At 37.8% G+C, this 20,784-nt stretch overlaps 1 protein-coding gene across 13 annotated transcripts in view; it reads left to right on the top strand.

Moving 5' to 3' along the window:
- Positions 1 to 20,784, top strand: part of SULF2 (sulfatase 2) — a 165,114-nt gene that overhangs the window by 116,985 nt on the left and 27,345 nt on the right. For 12 of the 13 annotated variants that reach the window (XM_054845144.1, XM_054845147.1, XM_054845146.1 and 9 more), the window contains 7 exons: positions 146 to 297; positions 3,764 to 3,933; positions 8,409 to 8,559; positions 10,480 to 10,655; positions 13,737 to 13,865; positions 14,816 to 14,872; positions 15,571 to 15,700. In XM_054845144.1, the coding sequence (XP_054701119.1) occupies positions 146 to 297; positions 3,764 to 3,933; positions 8,409 to 8,559; positions 10,480 to 10,655; positions 13,737 to 13,865; positions 14,816 to 14,872; positions 15,571 to 15,700 (965 nt within the window). Of the gene's footprint in view, positions 1 to 145; positions 298 to 3,763; positions 3,934 to 8,408; positions 8,560 to 10,479; positions 10,656 to 13,736; positions 13,866 to 14,815; positions 14,877 to 15,570; positions 15,701 to 20,784 lie in introns of those variants that run through there. The other variant, XM_054845151.1, reaches the window with a different exon arrangement.

The raw sequence follows: 20,784 nt of genomic DNA, 5'->3' as shown, positions 1-20,784 counted from the left end.
CTTATATCTTATCTTACATATATGGAAATGAAGAAAACAAAGCTCTTCTCAGAAGAGACAGAAAGGAAAGAATATGGTTAAATATGGTGTCTTTGAAGTGTTTCTGTATGCCTTCTTACTATGCTTCTGCTTTCTCTACCCCTAGCTTTCTTTGGAAAGTACCTTAATGAATACAATGGCTCCTACGTGCCTCCTGGTTGGAAAGAATGGGTTGGATTACTTAAAAACTCTCGATTTTACAACTACACGCTCTGTAGAAATGGAGTGAAGGAGAAGCATGGATATGACTACTCCAGGGTAAGTCCTGTTGGTTTATTTCTATTTTTTCAATATTTGGATGTGATCGCAGCAAAGCTGCGCTTTATGGTTTCAATCTAAGGAATTCTTTTTGTACTTGAAAGCTGTCACGTGTAACATTAGCTACAACCCAACAGGCGTCATGTTTGGACTTTTTGTTATCTTCCATTCCGGGAGGGTCCTGTTATTGAAAACACTGTTAGCAGCAATGGAAACAAACAAAACTTCCTGGGAGTCTATTATATATTATGAACTGAAGATGTGAAAATGGATTTAAATGCCTTATGATAACTATTTCTGTGTTTTGTACTTTAATTATCGTGTGCTGAGTCTGATTGTCATCTATCCCCTGGTATAGAATTGACTCCAGTGGAGTTACACAAGCGTAAATGAGATAAGAGTCCAGTTCCCTCCAGCTAGACCTATCTTTTTGTTATTTTAAAGAACTTGTTTCACAGCCACAGTATGATGGAGAATTCATAATATCTTAGTTTATCTTATGATAATTCTGAATGAGTGGAGAATTTAACTATTACATTTATATCTCCATGCATTGTTACAAGCACATATGTTTCCTAATATCCTTGCAAGGATGTTATACCCTGGCCAAACATACTAAAATGCTTGATAATCATTGTCAAATGCAGTATCCTTTTTTTGCTCATCTAGCACACTTTACAGCTCAAACAGTTACCTGTTTGCAGAAAGGAGTATGTTTATTTCAGCTGAAAGTGTTACCTTTCTGAAGGAACCGGCTTTTGTGAATTCCTAAACTGACCTGAATCTCTGAAGTATTATGATAAATAAATTTATCCATAAAGTGCTGTAGTTTAAGTAGTGTGTAACTTACAAAGTTGACTCACTCTGGAGGGATACTAATTTCTAAGGTGTATTTGCTTAACAGAGATTCGGTTTGCTTTCCCTTAATGAGCACAAACCCTGCCTCCATATTTGTTTTTCATTAACAATGCGTTCACAGTCAGTTTTTCCTTTAAAAGGTTGATGTCTGTGTGATTTCCCCCTTCCCCTCCCCTACTTGCCAGTTTTTAATTGAATGTACTTTGTGTTGAAAGATAAAACTTAACAGGCTTCTAGGGTTTCCTATTCTATCACCAGCTGCTAAGGGGAAGAGGTAACTGATGTACAGAATTATTTGTCTTTTATTCCCCTTCCGATCTGTGAAGAATGAGAGCGCTAATCTTTACAGCCATGTACCCAAAATGTTATGATGGAAATATATCTTACATGGAACAATATCAGGCAAGTGATTTCATAGGGCACCGTTCCCCATTGCACCAAGGAGCCAACAGGGAACTTTATGTTCCAATATCCTCAGCTCTGGTTTGTGTATGCAATACTTGAAAATGTTTAGGTTTTCATTTGGTTTAGTTTTTCTTACCGAGTTTGGTAATAAATAATAAAAAATCTGATGAAAATATAAATGTTTTTATAATCTTCATATTCTTGCATAATATACAGCTATGGTAGTAAACAGATGATAGTATGCAGAGCAACAGCACTTGATGTTAATGCTGGAATTCAAATAAACATGATGAAATACAAGATTGCTTCTCTTTCTTTCTTGCCATTTTTGTTGCTGGAAACTTAATTTCAGCAATGAACAATATAATCAAATTATTTTTTAGCCTTATCTACTTGACATAGTTAATTATGTGCCAGTGGAAAACTAGAAAAAAACATTACTGATTCTGTCCTCCAAAGTGACTGCTAAGCACTTATCCTCTGAAAATCAAATCTTTGCAAATTTTTTCAGGTTTCCTAACAGGATATATTCTACTTTGATTCCCCCACCCCCACCCCCCCCACTTTTTGGTCAACATTTTAGATGAATTTTTAGTTTTGTGTGCATTCACATAGGCTACTACAACCTCTACAATCTGGAGCTTTTAAAAAAAGAAATCAGTTAAGGGAAATGTTTCTGTTTGGTCTTTTGGCCTGGTAAACACTGGTTCTGCAATGTTAAATTTGAATGATTTTTCACTTTTACCAGGTGAAAACCTTCATTTTCAAAATGGAGTTTGAAAACTCTGCTCTTGTAATGGTTAAATCAGAGATGAGTTACGCACTTAAGAAAATGACCTACCAGCTTAAAAAGCCGGCATATTTTAGATAAACGTCAGTGCATTTTTGAGAGGACTCCAATATTCTCAGTTATGAGTATACTCTCAGGTATTGACAGATGTTCAGAAGTCAATTTTGCTTTGGTCTGGCTTATTGTATGTTCTCTCTTCCCCTGCATATGTTTATGAACGGAGGTCCTTCAGTTAGCTTTGATGGAATTATGCCTATTTACACCTGTTTTCCTGAGTGAAAATATCCCATCAATAACAGTCATAATCATGGCAGTTCTATAACAGACATGCCTCATGTTGGGACCAATGTGTAAAATTATAAATGGAGGCTTTGCCAGCCTTGTTCTGGGATACCAGGAAATAATTCGAGGAAAGTAAATGCAGTCAATGAAAAAGGCTTCCTGTGATGAATGATAAGCTGCCTTCTCAGATCAAGGCAGTGGTAAAGACGAGCAAGTGTCTGAACCATGGACAGAAAGCTGTACTTAAAAGGAGATGTGATCCAGTATGTACCACACCTTGTACTTGTTCACTTGACCAGAGGCAGATGTTATGTCTGATTTTACATCCAGCTGTGACATGACAGTTATTATTTTGTTTTTTAAAGATGCAGTTTCATATCCTACTCATGTTTGAGGGGTATTTATATTTGCAGTATTTCCTGTGGTGCAGCCTCAGAGAACATGGTTTGTCATTAAAAATACTGTCTTCAATCCATATAGCTCCAGCAGATATCAGAAGAATGATAATGAAAATAGAAAGATCGTCCATATCTTCCAAAGGAAATTTTCTAAATTCTCAGCAATTTATTTGATTGAGCTATATCTCTATCAGATTGTCACTGTGTCTGTAATATTGAATGAAATTTTTGGTCCAATTAGCCCAGTGTCTTCTAGCTTTAGTGACTTCTGGTTCAGGGAGAGGTTAAGAAAAATGAACATCAAGCCATATGGATTTTCAAAGCACTTTTATGATGTGAGGTTGGACTATACACCTTGAAGATACTGACACCAAAAAGCAAAAAAATTACCCTGTAATTTTATATTTTTCATTATTAATGCCTGGCTATTGTATGTACTACTATGATCTCCATAATGTAATTACACACTCTGGGAAGAAAGAGTCCTATTTGATCCTCTTTAATGTCATTCATTTCTCAGAGGAAGCTGTTGCTTTTCATATTTCTAGGCAGTGAAGAAAGAATGATTTGGGTTTAGTTTTTGAAGTTTTAACATCTGTAACTTGCTCCCTCCTCCTCCCATTCTGAGTGAAGTACCTTCTTTTTTCCTGTTTCTTATGATACCTTCCCATCTCGCCCCCCAACTTGAAATTATTTTGCAAGTATCTCATTATACTTTTACTTCTACTTGCAGGATTATCTAACTGATCTGATTACCAATGACAGTATTACCTTCTTCAGAATCTCAAAGAAGATGTATCCTCACAGGCCTGTACTTATGGTTATAAGCCATGCTGCTCCTCACGGCCCTGAAGATTCAGCCCCTCAGTACTCACATCTCTTTCCTAATGCCTCACAACACATGTAAGGAAAAATAAAACCCTTTCATTTCCAGGTTCAAGGGTATAGAAGTCCTGGGTACCTCTGGGGAAACAATGTTTCTTTATAATACTCTTGGCAAAAGTTTGTCACAAATATATAAGAAGAGTTTTGAGATTTTTTTTTTTTTTTAAACCTCTTCAGACTAGTACAAGTATCTTGAGAATGGCTATTGCATCTAGAACTCAGAATTGTAGCTCACTGAGATAAATGGGAAGATTCACATTGAATTCATTGGACACTGTTACAACCTATTTGGGAAGTTAAGCACTGTTTTATTTTTAGCAGGGGGATCAAAATTTGGTTCTTGGGCTGTAATCTCTTCTGGGGAAGAAACTTTTATCTCCCTGTCCTTATACCTAAACTATATTATTCTATGGGTATTACCAAAAATCACATAGTATGCAGTACTTACTACTCCTGTTTCATATATAGAAAGAAAGGAAGCACAGGCCTGCAGCACCAAATTAGACAAGCTATTTCTGAATGAGCTGGTATGTCCATACGTGACCCACTACAATGTCTTGAACGGGTCCCAAAAGCAGTATCCCCCAGTTACTGAGTTAACATGTTCATAAGCTCCAGTGAAACACCCTGAGAGATGGTTCTTGTTTACAGCACATAGGTATTTTACAAGCACAGTTCTGTAATGCTTCATTACAGGCCTCTTCTCACATGCTGATAAAATGAATGATTCTCCCAAATTGCCTTTTGGCACAACTGAAAACATTCCAATATTTTTCTAATTACTGGCTTCACGCCTTCATTGATGTTCAACATTTCTAACTTTCTTCCTACGTGCCCTTTTTTTATTCTTTAATTTTTTTTTTTAAAAGGAATTCTGTTTAATTATGCATTTGTGAAGGAACTGTGAACCGATGGAAATAGTAATTGGTAGCTGAAGCTGCTCAGGACTAGTCCAAAGTCCAGTGAAATCCATTTGAGCTTTTTCACTTTATTTTAAATAGAGTCTGAGAGGAAGAACTTCCTTTGTTCTATTGTCTAGGTATTACATAACTTAGAATTACATATTTAATTATTTTGTGCTGTGCTACCAAAGAGAATCTGTGCCCTAGATCTATAGCAATGCAGTATTTTGTGTTTGTTTGCCATTTTATGCTCATTTATTTTCTTTGAAATGAAAATTACAGAAATGCCAAATGAGCAACTTGTGCTATAGCTTATACCCAGTATTGACCTCAGTCTTACTAGAAGTTCTTGTGGAAGGCATTTGTATCTCAGAGATGATAATCGTTTATCAAGCTACATTCTGTAGCAATTTAATTATGCTAGTTGAATGAGAAAGAGTAGAAGGATTTGAGGAAGGCCAGCAATAAAAAGTATAAACTACATTTATTTTTCTTTTGCTAATAGTTTAACTTTTATTTTTCACACAAATCAGGTTTATCTTCCTGATAATAAAGTAGTTACACAAAAGTATTTTTAATTGTAGGTGACTTTTCTTACAGTGATAACAATTATACAGCAAGTGTCACTTTGTGGAAACAAATGCTGTTTGCAAAGAAACAAATTATCTTAGTAGATTAAGGAACTGTATTTTTCTTTTAGATATGAACAAAAATAGGATTTTATGTACATCTTGTGCAAAGAAACCGCCAGTCTTATTCTGAACAATTTTTACAGCACTGCATAATAATCTGTAAGGATTTTCATTGGCCTGGCTTTATGATTAAATGTAAAAATGCAGAACATGCATCATTCCCTCACTGTATGTATAAATTAGTTCTCTGCTTTCCATTTTTTTCCATGGTCCCACATTCCAAGGAATTCCTCAGTGAGAGATAAATCTGTCAATGATAAGGGGGTGTAGGCAGTTTGCTCTGTTTTGTTGTCACGTGAATGTGGCAGGGAAGGATCAGAACACAGATTTTTATGACTTGCCCTAAAGCAGTAAACAATAACCTGAACACACACTTTGCCTAGTCCCAGAATCGGAAGGCAGTACACCATGTAGCATGTGTCTCTACCTCTTCTTGCAGCAGTGCTGACCAAGTCTGCAAGCGGATCCTGGAGCTATATCCACAAAGCAAAGTGAAGGTGTGGCTGTTGTGCTTACACTGGTTGATATACATACTGCATTGTGTAGCTTTGCTGAAAGTAGCTAAAAGTTAGTGGTATGAATTTTAGCATAGACTGACAATCAGAGTACTACTTTGCTTGGGAACTCTGGTATGTAGTTCTGTTGCTAATTTATGCTGCTGTTCTCGTGCTTCTATTATTACATGTACTAGCTGGTATGACTATTCCACCCTCTACTGCAGTCTCTCTCCGTCTCACTCTGTAGAGCTCCTTTTCATGTGCATCTGCAGTCTTTTCTTGTTTGAAAATTATTCACATCAACCAGAACTCGCATAGCAAATCCCTAGGCTACATGGCTGGTTTTCCTTCTTTACTGCCTTTACTGATAGCTGCAGAGAATGCAACAGCTGGGCAGTTTAACAGTGATCAGAAATGTTATTTCTGTAGAGGGTACGTTTTACCACCCATCTTTTCCAAGGTCAAATGCAATCAGACTAGGACTTATCTTCTGAGTACATTTGAAGAGGTTGTCTTAACCAACTTCTAAGAATGTTATGTTTGTGTATTTCTCCCGTAAGACAGACAAATCTGTTGAGTGTAAGAGGGTTACATTTGTAGTAATCAAAGAAAATCACAGGCTTTGGTTGGATTTAACAGCGGGAGGTTTCAAATCAGCCAGGAAATCACAAAGTAAGCTGAAAAGGAGTTTGCCAAGCATTTTTGATTCATTCTGGGCATCACATAGCAACAGTTTCCATAACTGTCAGCATTTTCAAAGGAGCAATGTCGTTATTTCAGCCACAATAACATTCTGAATTCAAGAGGCTATTAACAATACAGAGAGAATAAACACCAGCCCTTTCCTCCCTATATGAAGAAGCCTCCAATTGCCACCTACACACATTTTTCAGATAGCATTTTACAGAAGCTTTCGGCATAAAACATTTCACTGTCGGATTATTAATTTCATATTTATATTAAAAACTCTTAAGACTACCTGTCATATTCAAAGATACATTAGATACACAGTATTTTAAGGAGAACTTTTAACTTATATTACTATTGTTTATCTTAATAACTTACCCTGCTGCTCTGTTGTATACACAAAACCAACAGTAGATATTTGCCAAATAGGAGCTGAATTTATCAGGAAATTGTGTATTGGGAAGAAGACAATAACTGAATATCTGCTATTTTTTCCTGTATTACCGTGTCACTCTCTCAGCTTGCACATTTGCATAGACTGAGTTTATTGCTTCAAATGAAAAAGGAAGCCTCAACAAATCACTTAAGAAAAGTAATTTTTAATATTTTAGAATCTGCAGGTGACGTGTTTGAACAAGGATATGAAGATATTGATAAAGGTGCTTCTCAATCTTAAGTAATAACAAACTTTTTAGGAATAGATATAGTAGGTGAAAATAATATTTCTTGCAAATGTAAGCTATAATATAGCTTTCTAGTGAGTTGGTGGTGCAGAGAGTCACCAACATGGTAATCATACATCAAAATAAATCTTTTGTTTAGACCAGCTAACCTAGAGCAATATAATTATGCACAAAAAAGCAATCTCTGGATCTGCAAATAACATGAAACTATGGACAATCAGTGATATTTCTCCTCATCACTTTAATGGTGTCCCAGGATCAAGAGAACTTGGAGGGGCAGTGAGATTCCAGGAGGACACTGAATCCAGCTCTTAGGATTTTGCAGGGGCTTTAATTAAAAGTTTCTGATGATCAGAAAGGAGTTGGTGGCTGGAAAGTGTCTGCAAAATACAGTCCTATTTCCCCTCACCCCTGCTTTTCTTGGCAGGTCTTTAAAATCCAGCTATGTATCCACTTCTGCTTGCCATGAGCTCACATGCAGTTTGATGCCACCAGGTAGGGTGCCTGTGCTCTGAGTACATGAGTGTGAAAGTATTCAAGTAGACAGTCATGCCGAATTCCAAAAAGCTGTTAAAGAACATGGTAGAACCTTTTCAGCAAGTTCTATAGTTATTGTTAAACAGTTTGCACAAGCCATAATATTTGGTGCTAACGTGGGCAGAGTGAAAGCAAAGCAGTTACATGAGCAGGAACTCTGTAGTACATGCTTCATCCAGATCATGCTTGTGGACTTAGACGTCTGAGACTAGTCTCTTGGCCTTGAAATGTATCCATGTTAGCCTGGAGACACTGCAAAACCAATGTATATTTACTCTTTCAATAGATTTTATTCTCCACGGAGTTGTTTTCATTCTCCCATCTTCCACATAGAACATAAAAGTATAAGAACTTTTCCAAAGTAAATCTAATATTTTCTTTTGCACCTCAGAGAGTTAGTCCTATAGTGTTGATCAAATAGAAATTATTGGTATACCTTACTATGGCTTTTTTCTACACTGCTAAAACATTCTGGTTTTTCTCTCTGTTCCTTAGCACGCCCAGTTATAACTATGCTCCAAACCCAGACAAGCACTGGATAATGAGGTATACAGGTCCCATGAAACCTATACACATGGAGTTCACCAACATGCTACAGAGGAAGCGCCTTCAAACACTCATGTCTGTGGATGACTCCATGGAGATGGTAAGATTACTAGTCACTTTTTTTTTTTTTTTTTTGCTAAACAGATGCTTGTTTCTTGAGTTAAGCTCCAGACTGTGCTGTATACAAAGATAAAGGGGAAGGAAGGAAGGAAGGAAGGAAGGAAGGAAGGAGGATTGCATCAGGTTTTTAGTAGTGTATAATCTTCTTACCTCTGAGCATTTTGTCTCTCTATTCAATGTGTAAGGATCCTCATCTCCTCAGGTACTCTCACCCAACTCAGGTACCATGAGTTGGGTGATGTGAGTGAGCTGATTTGTTGCCATATAGCCTCTACTGATGAAGGGGAAGAGGGAGGGATCACCTGAAAAAATGTACATCATAAATTCTAAAAAACGTATCATCTGATAGTGAAAAGTCATCCTGCAACCTGTTGGAAATAACTACCTAACCGTGGGCATATTTTGATCCTGTAACACTGAGCTTCTGAGAGAAGAACAGCAGCAGCAGCAGCAAAAAGTGATGCTACACGAGTCCTAACTGGAATAATCCCATGGTAAACCAGGCCCAGGATGTTAAATGTTATTAGTAAATAAATATATAGGTAGATTATTTTTGTTTTAATTAAGTCTTCATTAGGTAACAATGAAATCAGTGCAAGCTGGGTGTCTTGAACCAGAGATGTCTGAATTAGCTAAAAACTACTCTGAAAAAGAATAGGTTTCCAGTTGTAAGAAGGCAGATTTAAAGGTGTTGCAATTTACTGCTTATCTCTTGGCATTCTTATTCACAAAAGGTAGAACATAAAATAAGAGGAGTCCTGTAAGGCAAAGATGAGATTATCTGGATGGCATTGCATCAACTTGTTAGTAATGTCTTATAATTATCTGATGTAGGCAAGTATGATCTCTGCTTCATATTAATGAACCTGTTTAGATGGATCAGATACCAGCATTAGGGGAGGTCAGCTATTTTACTATGCTATTTTGATTTTCTATTTAGTAAAATGGTTTCACTTTGGGTGATTGACTGCATGCAAAATCAGCTGGGTTGTTTTTAGTTGTAATTGCCAAGCTAGCCTGTTCTTTTCTACTGAATCGTAGGCATCTAATAGTCTTTGAAATCTATATTTAAACAAACAAACAAAAAACTCCAACCCAACAAAAAAGAACCAAAAAAAATCCAAACCAAAATAACAACAGAGCTTGTTTTCTTCTGTGCTGATGTGTTCTGGATCTGTGTGAGGCAGCACTTTGGTGGTACCCCAACACCTTCGTACCTTTGCAAGTGAAAATGTCACGTAAAAATTGATCTGTGGTGCTCAGGTTGGTACATTTCACATAAAGATTCTCTTGTAAATCTATAGAAGTGACCACAAACAGAGTTAAAGCTCCTCTTAATTCGCCATGCTAGTTCTCCTACTAGTGAGAGAGTGTGACTGAGTGATATTTATCTGGAAGAGATTTTGCAAATATTCTGCATAATGGGGACTCATTTCTCTAAGGCAAGATTATTGAGTGTTGCTTAAATAAGTGTGAGATTCAAAATGCTATCATTCTGTTAAAATTGTTTGCTGCAGGAAAAAGATAAAGGTGGAGAGAAAATTTCAAAAATTCTTATCACCTTGAAACTTTCACCTCTGTTACTGTATGTATTTAGTACGATCTTGACAGCTCTGATGCAAAATATTGAACCCAAACACTTTTGAAAATAAGGCATGCTAATGTGTTTACCTTAAAACAGAAAGCAGAATTTTTGCCTTATAATAGCCACAATATTAAGTTAGTAAAATTATTATATGATTATGGCTTATTCAGAATAACCCATTGTGATAACTCAGTGGCATCCTGAACTGTTGTTGTTTGTTTGTATATTACACATAGGCAGAAAATTATATCCAATATTCTGCATATAGTACTACTCAGTGGAATGAATTTCATATTTTGTCTTGCTTTTTTTCAGATTTACAATACATTGGTTGAAACAGGTGAACTGGACAATACATATATAATATACACAGCAGACCATGGTTATCATATTGGACAGTTTGGGTTGGTAAAAGGAAAGTCCATGCCATATGAGTTTGATATCAGAGTTCCTTTCTATGTCCGAGGTCCAAATGTGGAGGCTGGATCCTTGTAAGTTCTTGGCTATTGTGTGTGTATGTTGATACAGCGACCAGAAATATCCTTTCTGTTCACGTCTGTCATCATATTGACCTGGCCTCCAAATAGAGGCACAGAGTTCTCCCAACCTGACTGACTTCCTGCTCATCTTTGGCAGAAACATACATCTACTCAGACAGCAGAACTGATAGCATGTGTTGGTATAACAGTGTCAAGGGTTTATGCCATTGCCTTTTTGCTTGCATAGGTGTGCAGCAGAAGCCACTACACTTTTGTGGATGTAGTTGAAAAAGCCACTTTGAAACATGTCCAATCTAGGAAACACTTATTTGCCTCCTTTTGAGGAGTGCAAATAATACACACAACTATGACATTTTCAAGGTAAAAAAAATATATTGTATAATGTTTGCTGCCACAGGACATAATTATTGCTGAACATTAAAGTGGAGTCATTTGTTTCAGTTCATGAAGAAGAATCTACGTAATAGTTCATATATTATCATCCACAAAAGATTCTTTTTGGCTCATCCTTTGAGATTACGTGGTTAGGGCTGTTTGTCGGATGCACGCAAGCATGCAGAATATGACTGTTAATTAAAATGGTAGCTTTGATCAGCTAAGAAATTATGTAAATACACTTTCTAAGCAATTATTTCAATAGCAAATATTTGCACTTAAGTAATGATTTTGGACAGAGTGCCATAATTTGCTGCCTTTTATTTATATCAGTGTGCATGTTTTAGCATAATTAACACACACAAAGTCTTCCACATGCAATTTTTTTTTCTTTACTGCAGATGAACAGATCTAGTGTGTAATACCGTAGCAAATAGTTATAAAAAAATCATAATCATTCCGTTTGCTGGTTAAATTCACTGATTCGCATTATCAGCAGGCACAAAGATGTTCTGTCGATATTGCACTGTGTGCCTAATTTTTTTACAGCAGTTATGCATGTGAAATAAACAATATTACTTTTTTGTAGAGCAGGGGAGGGATTTCTCAGGTGGAATTAAACATATTACCTCAGCACTGAAAGAAGTTTGTCTGCAGCAGCATGGAATTTCAAGTGGGCTGTGTTAGCCTTCTAAGAAAATGCTGTCTTTCCCTTCGACTGCAGTTTTTCGTCTTACTGGAGAGGCAATGCTAATATGGCCCAAGTGGACTGAGCTAGTTTTTCTGCAACATGCAGTGCTAGAGACTAGGTAGCTCATGTCTGCTCAAGTTCAAGGATCTTTACACCCAGACATACGTAAAAGCTGTGAAACCTTCCCACTGAATTTTATTTTTCAGTGGCTTTTGAAGATGAAAAAACATTTCTGTTAGAATCAGAGGAGTCAGCATGGCAGAGTCTAGCAGAACAGAGCCCATCACAGTACAACAAATCGGAAGAACAGGATAAAATACCTTGGGGGGGGAATATACCAGATAATAAATTGATCTTCCCTTTCAGCCTGATTTTCTTTAAATGGCAGAACTTCAATCATCCATGTTTTGTGTGAACTTTATGTTTTTCCTGCAGAGTAATTGTCATGACTCCCTTTTGATACCAACAAAGATTTAATAGCAGTCACTGTAGCAAGCTCTCATTTCTCTTACGAAATATGCTACACCACAATTATTAGTAATTAAAATCAAATTAGGTACATCAATTTAATTCATCATCCATGCTCTTGTCAGTGCCTGTTTGCTCACTAGCTCAAAAATGTAGTAATTTTTAAATGGTGTCTCATTAATTAGTGTGAATTTAGCAGCTTTCTTCTGTCCTGTATTTTGAGCTAGAATTCTGCGCTGACATGTATAGCAGCCCATCTGGTCCCATCCTTCCTTTGTGCCTGCAAATCATAGCATGGTGATTCTTTATGTTCAGTGCTGTAGAAGACTGTCTGTATAGCAGTATGTTCACTTTCTTTTTTTTCCCCACTTTTAAGAAATTGAGTGCCTTCCTTGATATATTTTGAAGAAATAGTACACAGCTGATGAACAGTATATATGTATGTAATATTGTGAGTAATTACACAACACTGTCATAGACATATTTGAAGTAAACTGAACATAACTGAACTGAACAACATAAACTGAAAACACTTCTGCAAAACCAGACCCATAGTAAAACCAAGTCACATGATTAGTAATCTGGACATTCGTTTAGCTACCGAATGGTGGGCTGTGCAACTAGATGCTCTGATCTGTGGACTCACTCGTATTGAACTGCTGTGGCAGTTCAAGGGATCTGGGCATAGGAGCTGTCTGTACTACTCAGGAGTTGATGCCATTGTTTTAACCAAATTTGAAGACAGTTTGAGTTCAAATATTGTCCTGTTAACTGTGGTGGCTGAGGAGCATATGCCATACTCTCTGCTAACTAACAGGGCATGGCTGTTTCTAAGTGTTTGCAGAATGGGTAACTGCGCTTGGGAACAAAAAAATAAAAGCTGTGCTTTTATTTTCTCTCTCTTCTTTTTTTTCCCTTCCCCGCCCCCCCCCCCCCCTTTTTTCCTCCATAACTGCTTCCTCTCTGCTTTTTCTTTCCTGGTCCCTTTCCTTTTTCTGTCTCACGCTATACATTAATAACAACTTTTAGTTATTTGTTGTAGTGTCTAGCAATCTGTTTCTCATCATGTTCTCTTCAGAACATGCTTGGTGTGGTATGAGCTGAGGTACTTATTTCTATACCATATTTTGAAACAGATAAAGCATGTGCTACCTGCCAAATCTACTTTTTAATAAAGTCATCAGCATATTTTGCAGACACTTTGTTTCTATAAGACACCCAAGGAGTTTTTCCAATGCTTTCTCATGTTTTGAAAGACTTTTGAACCTTCTTTTGCAATAATTAACTAACTTATGAACTACTTTGCTTTCTCAAAAATACTCTGTGCTAAAGTTTTAATTTTTCATATTAGTCCCTATCAATTTTATGAACTTACCTATATTTTACATTTTAATTCCTTTCATGGAAAGGAATTGGATGATGTCCTCTTTTTCTCTTTGGAGATGTCACAAAATAAGCCCTGGTCTCTGTGGAAGAGCTGGAGTTGCTTGGTGTTCTTGCATAGATTTTAAACCAGGTTCTCATACATGTTTTTTCAGGAATCCTCACATTGTGTTGAATATTGATCTTGCACCTACAATTCTAGATATTGCTGGATTGGATATTCCATCTGATATGGATGGTAAATCCATTCTGAAGCTTCTGGATTCTGAGAGACCAGTGAATAGGTAAGAAATGGAAATGTGCGTACAAACATGTATGTGCTTGTACAGGAGACTGAGCTAGTATTCAGCAACATGCAGCAAATTTAAAGGAAAATATAGTAAAATTACCATCTATATGAGCACATCATTCACTGGAAAATCTAAAGACCTATTTGGCAATATGTGACTGACTTCAGTTATTTATTTTTGTCAGGTTCACATACTAGCTATATGGCATCTGGATATACTAAATGTAATCTGTGTAGCAGTGAGAGGGCTACACATGAAGGTCTTTAGCTATCTAAGTTATAGATTGTAAATGTCTCTGTGGCATCGTTTGTAGCAAAGCATTTCATATTGAATAAACTGTAGAATAATTGAGTTGAAAGGGTTGGTTGTGTATCAGACTATAAATAAAGACAGGGTAGCACTCAGAATTGCACAGTTATTATTTGAGACTTTCCATCAATACTTTCATTGGAAAAAGACTGAGGGAAAGAGACTGGATGCTTGCTAGAGAAAATCAGCAGAAAAAGGGAAGATGGAGATTTGCTTCACAAGTAGTTGGGTGGAGGGAGAGGGGGAAAGAAGCAGCTGCTTTAGAATAGGATACTTTGGGGGTAGGGTGCAGGTTAAGAGCCCAAACTGGAGTCAGGAAATCCTCATTTAATTTGCAATCCTTTGTGATCAAGGACAATTCAGTTAATCCCCTGTGCTTTAAACATGCTTAAGTTGAAATAGTTGTACAGTGTGAATCTGTTGTGGATTTCATCCGTGTGAGAACAAATCTGTCCTATGTTTGTTCATGATTTGTACTGCAGAGGCATACGTGCCTGCTTGATAAAGCTGGCTGTCCCCTTGTGCAGTTATATGTAATGTTTCTCATCTGAATTGGGGGTGGGAGAGAAAACTGGGGCATGACTTGATTACTGGTTTTGTGGGAATTGCTTCTTCCTTTCCTCGTTTCCTCCTAGGTTCCATTTAAAGAAAAAGATGAAGGTGTGGAGAGACTCATTCCTAGTGGAAAGAGGGTAAGGAAAGTGTTAATCACAAAACCCAGTCTTTTTAAATAGAAGGATACTGAATAGCTGAAGCCAAATCAGCACTCTACCACAGACCTAAAGCCATTTAACTGTGCCAGCAGGGACACGGCTGCAGTATGCCTAATGGCGGTGATTGTGTGATAGGAGGGAATGTATGGCCTTTGCCTGCGGCCTGCAGAAATGTGCTATTGGGGTGGGGGAAGGGGAGGTTTACTTGGACTGAGAGATGGAAAGGCTCTTTCTTTCAGCTGCTGCCCCCCGACCCTCCTGCTTGTATCATGGGAGTACGAATAACCTTTCCTCTCCACATGTTCATCTGCTGGCCATTCCCTCTATGCCTCTGCCTTAATACATAACACAGGGCACGAGGGGTTTGCAAAGTGCAGCCCTGTAGAGTGAGGACGATATAGTCTCTTCATATCGGCTCTTGTTACTGCCTGCCAATTGGACACGAAACACACCATCTTCAGTTTGTATGTTTTTGTGTGCTCCCTGAGAGCATAATATGAATAGCTTGTGTGTTATCAGAGATGGTGATAAGTGCTAGTTTCTACTGGACTATTAAGTTTTGGCCACGGTGACGCTGTGGACTTGGCAGATAACCTACTTCTCTGAGCCTTTTCAGCAAACTGTATGTATATCTTGGAATTAATATTAATGCAAAATTTATTTTTTTCCTTTTCCAGTAAACTGCTGCATAAGAGGGAGAATGAGAAGGTAGATGCCCAAGAAGAAAACTTTCTACCTAAATACCAGCGTGTGAAAGACCTCTGCCAGCGAGCTGAGTATCAAACAGCTTGTGAACAGCTTGGCCAGGTAGGGCATTGTACCCCTGACTGAAAGCAAGCAGTTGTAGTTGGGCTAAGCTTAACGTTTTAACTGTGACAATGTCCTTCACCTTGTCGTCAGTGCCAGCTTATAAATCAAATGGCTCATTCTGTGGCCTGTGCTCAAAACCATATTACAGCATTTATGAGATTGACTGTCAGTCAGGAAAGTGCTGATTCGAATGCCTCTCTATTGATTCCTGACTACTGTTAAGAGAACTGCCCAGGCTGTTTTAACATTTTATTCCCCAAACAGAATGTGGTTTGGGATTCATTAGTGATGAGATGCTACAATGATTGGCCTCCTCCAAATACGTGTAACTCCCTTTGCTTTGAATTATTAATATAACTCATTTTGTTGTTATTATTTGGAATTGCATATGGGTAAACTAACATTCTGTGAACTCAAGATACCCCTCCTCTAAACAAAAATATACTGTGAAAACACATGTGCAATTATGACTGCAGGCAGTTTGTGTGCATATGGGCACAAAGCTCATTGATTGTGTGTCATTTCTCTTGTTACATAACTGTTCTGGGCAGATATGAAAATACGTTCACTTTTGATCCAAGTTATGCAGAAGAAATTCAGGAAACAAAATTTAGAGTAGTATCAATACATGGTCTCGGCGCAGGAGAAGGTTTTGCAAATTTACCAGAGCAGTGCAAAGGCGTAGCAAAGCTACCACCAGCAGCTCTGCTCCTGGGGAGATTTCTCCACTCTTGGGGGAATTCTCATCCTCTGGCAACATGGCAAAATTGACTCTGTGCCATTGCTTTCTCATCCAGGTATTGGTCAGAGCACCCCCTTCCAAGGCCTGTAACGCATTCTGCCCATGGACATGTGGACAAAAGGGTGAAGGTAGATGAGTCCACATGCTAATGTGTCTGTTATTAGACTGGCATTACCTCATATCCTGGCAGCTCAGAGGGCTGTCAGAATAAGTCAGCCTGTGGAATATAACCATTCTTGCAGACATGATCTGAATCTCTTACCAAGGCTATAGTAAGTAATGGGCTACTTAGGCTATAGTAGCTTGTTTTCTACTGTTGGAGGCCAGACTCCCTGCTTCTGGCTCTACCGGTCATGTAGTTCAGGGCATCTGTGAAATGACTCCATTGTTCCTTAGGTGTTGGATTCAATTTATACATATAAGCGTGTTCCAGATGCTCTTTTCCTCCTGTGGCTTCTTTGTCAGATTTAATATACAGAGAGATTGTAACAGCCTGTTCTTCCTAAAAATACTGAACTGCAGTAGTTTATTGTCATCAGATGTCTTGAGCTGAAATTTTAGATGGGTGGGAGCAAGCCATTGTTTTTTGAATTTGCAACGTTCTTTGAGAAAGTGGGGGAGAAGTCATTGTTTCTGCTACAACATCATCCAGTAAGTAGTTTGGGGAAATACAGCTTTTCTTTTTCCATCAGTATTTTCCCTTTGAGAGATGTTTCAACTTCTTCCTTTTGTCTTCATCTTCCCAATTATTTTGAACATTACTGTAAGAACAGAGGGGAAGAGAGACTTTCCAAGTCCATGTTGTCACTGAAGCTGTCTCTTTGCATAAGGTAACTTAGCTACATTCAAGCTTTCTTACTCTAATTACCACATGTCTCAGTTATGGAAGAAAAAGGTAAGGCCCTTTATTGTCTACACACATTCAGAGGCTTATGTTTTCTTCCATGGATAATAAAATATCTTTGACATCTGTAAGAAGTGGGCATAAAATGTCAACTCTGTACTCAGAATTGCTAATAAATTCTGAAGTGAAGGTGTGCTAATAAGAGATGCGTGTGCTACATCCTCATTGTCAGGAGTCAGAGAGAAGAATTGTTTTGAGCAGTTCAGTCAGACGTAATTGGAAGTGATAGGATGAAATTGAGCAAAAAAGAAATTTAAGTTGGACATCAGGAAAAATTGCCTAACAATCATGTCAATTAGAGTCTGGGAAGGGCTCTCAAGGGAGTCTCAATCCATCTAACCCCTGCTCTAGAGAAAATGTCCTAGTTGTCTGTGTAGACAGTAGGAATAGTGGGAGATGAATGTGCTTGTTTGAGAATAAATTGTGTCTAAATATGGGTGCACCCAAAAGTCTTCAGAGTGAAGCAAGACTAACTTCTCAAATGACAAATGGGTGTTGTCTGTTTGCTGGTGCTGTTCACAGCTCTGCATAGTAAGTAGAATGAGCCCAAATGAATAACATACCACTGCCTTGGGGGAGTTTGGGATATACAGTGGTTATTTAGCAGATGTCTTCTCATCCTGCGGGACACTTTATTATTGTGCATTTACCAGTATCTGGAGTGTTTTGTGCAAAAGGTGAATTTTCACATCCTGATGCAAAGATGAAGAGAAGTCTGAGTCAGAATTGGGTGAAAGCTTGGTGAAGTTGTTGGGACTCTTTCTTTTGACTCAAACAAGTTTTGGGAACCTGCTATTCCATGCACAGAGAACTCTGAGCAGTGTCAGGGAATCTGAAGTGTGAGCAGGAGATGAGAAGCACAAATGGAGGACAAAGACTCAGAAGGGGCGTGAATGAGAAGAGACAAGACAGAGCTTAAAGTAAAGGAGAGGTAAAGAAAGCTTTCAATGTGAGATGGAGAATTTGAAATTCTGCTTTGTGAGCGTGCAAGTTTGTGAATACAGTTCTATCACCACAAAATGCTCTTCCTCTGCAAATCTCTGTCACCCTCCTTGACCTATAATCGTTTTGATAAGAGAGCACCAGGATCATGGAGATGAGGCTATTCACGCCATTTAAAACCTTTTTTCAGAGTCCATTATGTGGGATTTTTTTGGCAACACTAATATATGTAAATTCTTCTGAGTGCAATGGGAATCTGTGTGTCGCCATGTTTTCTTTTTCAGTTAGTAGGGTTTGGTCTGTGTTAGTTATTTGCATCCAACAAAGGGTGACTGTAGGCTCAGATGAAAGAGCAGCTCAGCATTTATATTCAAGGATTTAAAAGAGATGAGCTCTTTCTTCCCACATGAAATAAAAAACATTTATCCTAGTACCTAATGGGTTCCACACAAATTTTTTCTCTTCAGTGTAGTTCAGCCTTTCATTCTAAACTGACTGGTAAGTGGAAGCTGACCCACTTTTATCTGGCGGCCTGCATTAATGTGCTTTTGTGGAAGCCAATTATGATATCAGCCTTGCTCTGTAGAGTATTCCCAGCAACTCCACAGTACCATAACAACAGCTGCACAAAATCTCCCTCTAAGTCATTTGCCAACTTTGTGCACATTTGTTAAACATGCAATACCTGCAGCACTGCTGATTGCTGTAGGGAATCTATGCTGTACATGGGGGGGGGGGGGAAATTGTCTTTAGCAGGACCTGGCATGGTACAATAATATTGTGAACTTGTGAAGAAAAATAGTTGTCTGAATTCACATTATTTCCTTTTCAAAGCTCTGTTTATGTGCAAATCTGATACAAGTAGAATTTGCCTTTAAATAGCATTAAAAATATTCTTTTTCACCAGGAGAATATTCAAAATGCAAAAATTTACACTTTGTTTCCTTCAGGTGTTCTGCAAATGAAAGGTTTGATACACAGTTTTCCCTCTCATTGCTTTGTGCTGTACCAGGATCGTGAAGGGATATACTCTTTTGTAACTGGCATGAAGATATCCTGTGTAAAAGTATGTCACTTCCTTGATTGGTCCCCCCAATTCTCTGACATAGCATGGCATAGCAGTGATGAAAACTATTCTGATCAATGTGTGCTTTCCTACAGCAGTTCATAAGTGGTACCTTTAGATCATATTCCTGCCACCATAATCATCATTAGCCATTGCCTAGTGCCAAGGGTGGAGCAGTAGAAAGAATTACTTAGATTTTCTCCCTTTCCTGAGAGAATTGTAGCTTGAACTTATGTTAACCAGACCTAGGAAACTAAATCAGGTTTTATAAGGAATTTCTTTAAAAACTGGGAAGAAAGTTTCTGATCTGTGTATCTTTTGTGGTTGTCCAGTTCTTTTGTACCTAGCAGAGATATCCTGAGGTTACTAAAGAATTTAGGTTCTGTTGATAAGTGAAGTATATCAAGCCAGCTAGAATCCAGATAATTTTAATAACTCATTAGGCGGATCTTTGGCATTCCAGTGGGAGTTGCACGTGCTCAGCAACTTTCAGGATCCAGTTCTTAGTCTGTGATTGCAACAAGAAATGACTTGTTGATAACTTCATACATTAAAAATGTTATCAGCCCTCAAACTGATAACATTAGGAGGCAACAAACCATGAAAATTAAAATAGTGATGATTTATTAAGACCTGTTATTCAAGGATTGTATTCCTTATCAGGAATTATAATTAACAAAACTATTTTCCTCCTTTAGCCAGAAATAGCCTGTAATGATTTCCAGAGGCTATTTTACTTATAGGCCTTTTTGCTTGTTGTTGCTTCACAAAACTAAGAAAGTTACATCTGTTGTTAACTGAGATGTTTAAACTCCTTGTCATTGCAGTTACAAATAGCTTGCCAAAATCAATACCAACATTTAATAAAAATGCCAAATTTTTCAAATATCCTGACATGAGCAGCAGTGTAGTTTAGCTCAAAAGACAACGAGCTGGTGGTCAGGAGACTGGCTTCAGTCTCAGAACTGTTACGGACTCGATGTGGGACCTCAGACAAATCAATTCCCCTTTTGGTGCTCCTGGTTTTTTCCTCCACCACTAATATAATTTCTGCTTAGGCTGCACTCACTCCTTAGCTTCCGCAGTACCTAACACAGCAGCTGGGACCATTTCATACCACAATCCAATTATTATATTAATAATAAATGATTATATAATTGTAACCTTAAATTTAGCTGAATACCTGATTTTTCATTTGTGTGCTAGTTGGTTGACCCACCTATAGATATAGTTTGGGGCATTAAAAAGCCCTCCAGGTTTTCTGTCAATAAGTTGTTCATCCACCTTATAATTTTAAGGGTTGAGTGATATGTAGTGTTTGACAACTGAAATTGAGCTGAGAGCCCAGAGGTCTGAATCTCCAAAAGTCATGAGCCGGTATGATGAAATAATGTCCAGTTGGAATGAAGACCAGGCAGTGATATTTG

This window comes from Grus americana, chromosome 17 (genome assembly GCF_028858705.1).
Source record: "Grus americana isolate bGruAme1 chromosome 17, bGruAme1.mat, whole genome shotgun sequence".
Classification (NCBI taxonomy): Eukaryota; Metazoa; Chordata; class Aves; order Gruiformes; family Gruidae; genus Grus; species Grus americana.
Note: the sequence above shows the minus strand (reverse complement) of the source record. Positions and strands in the feature narration are given on the sequence as shown.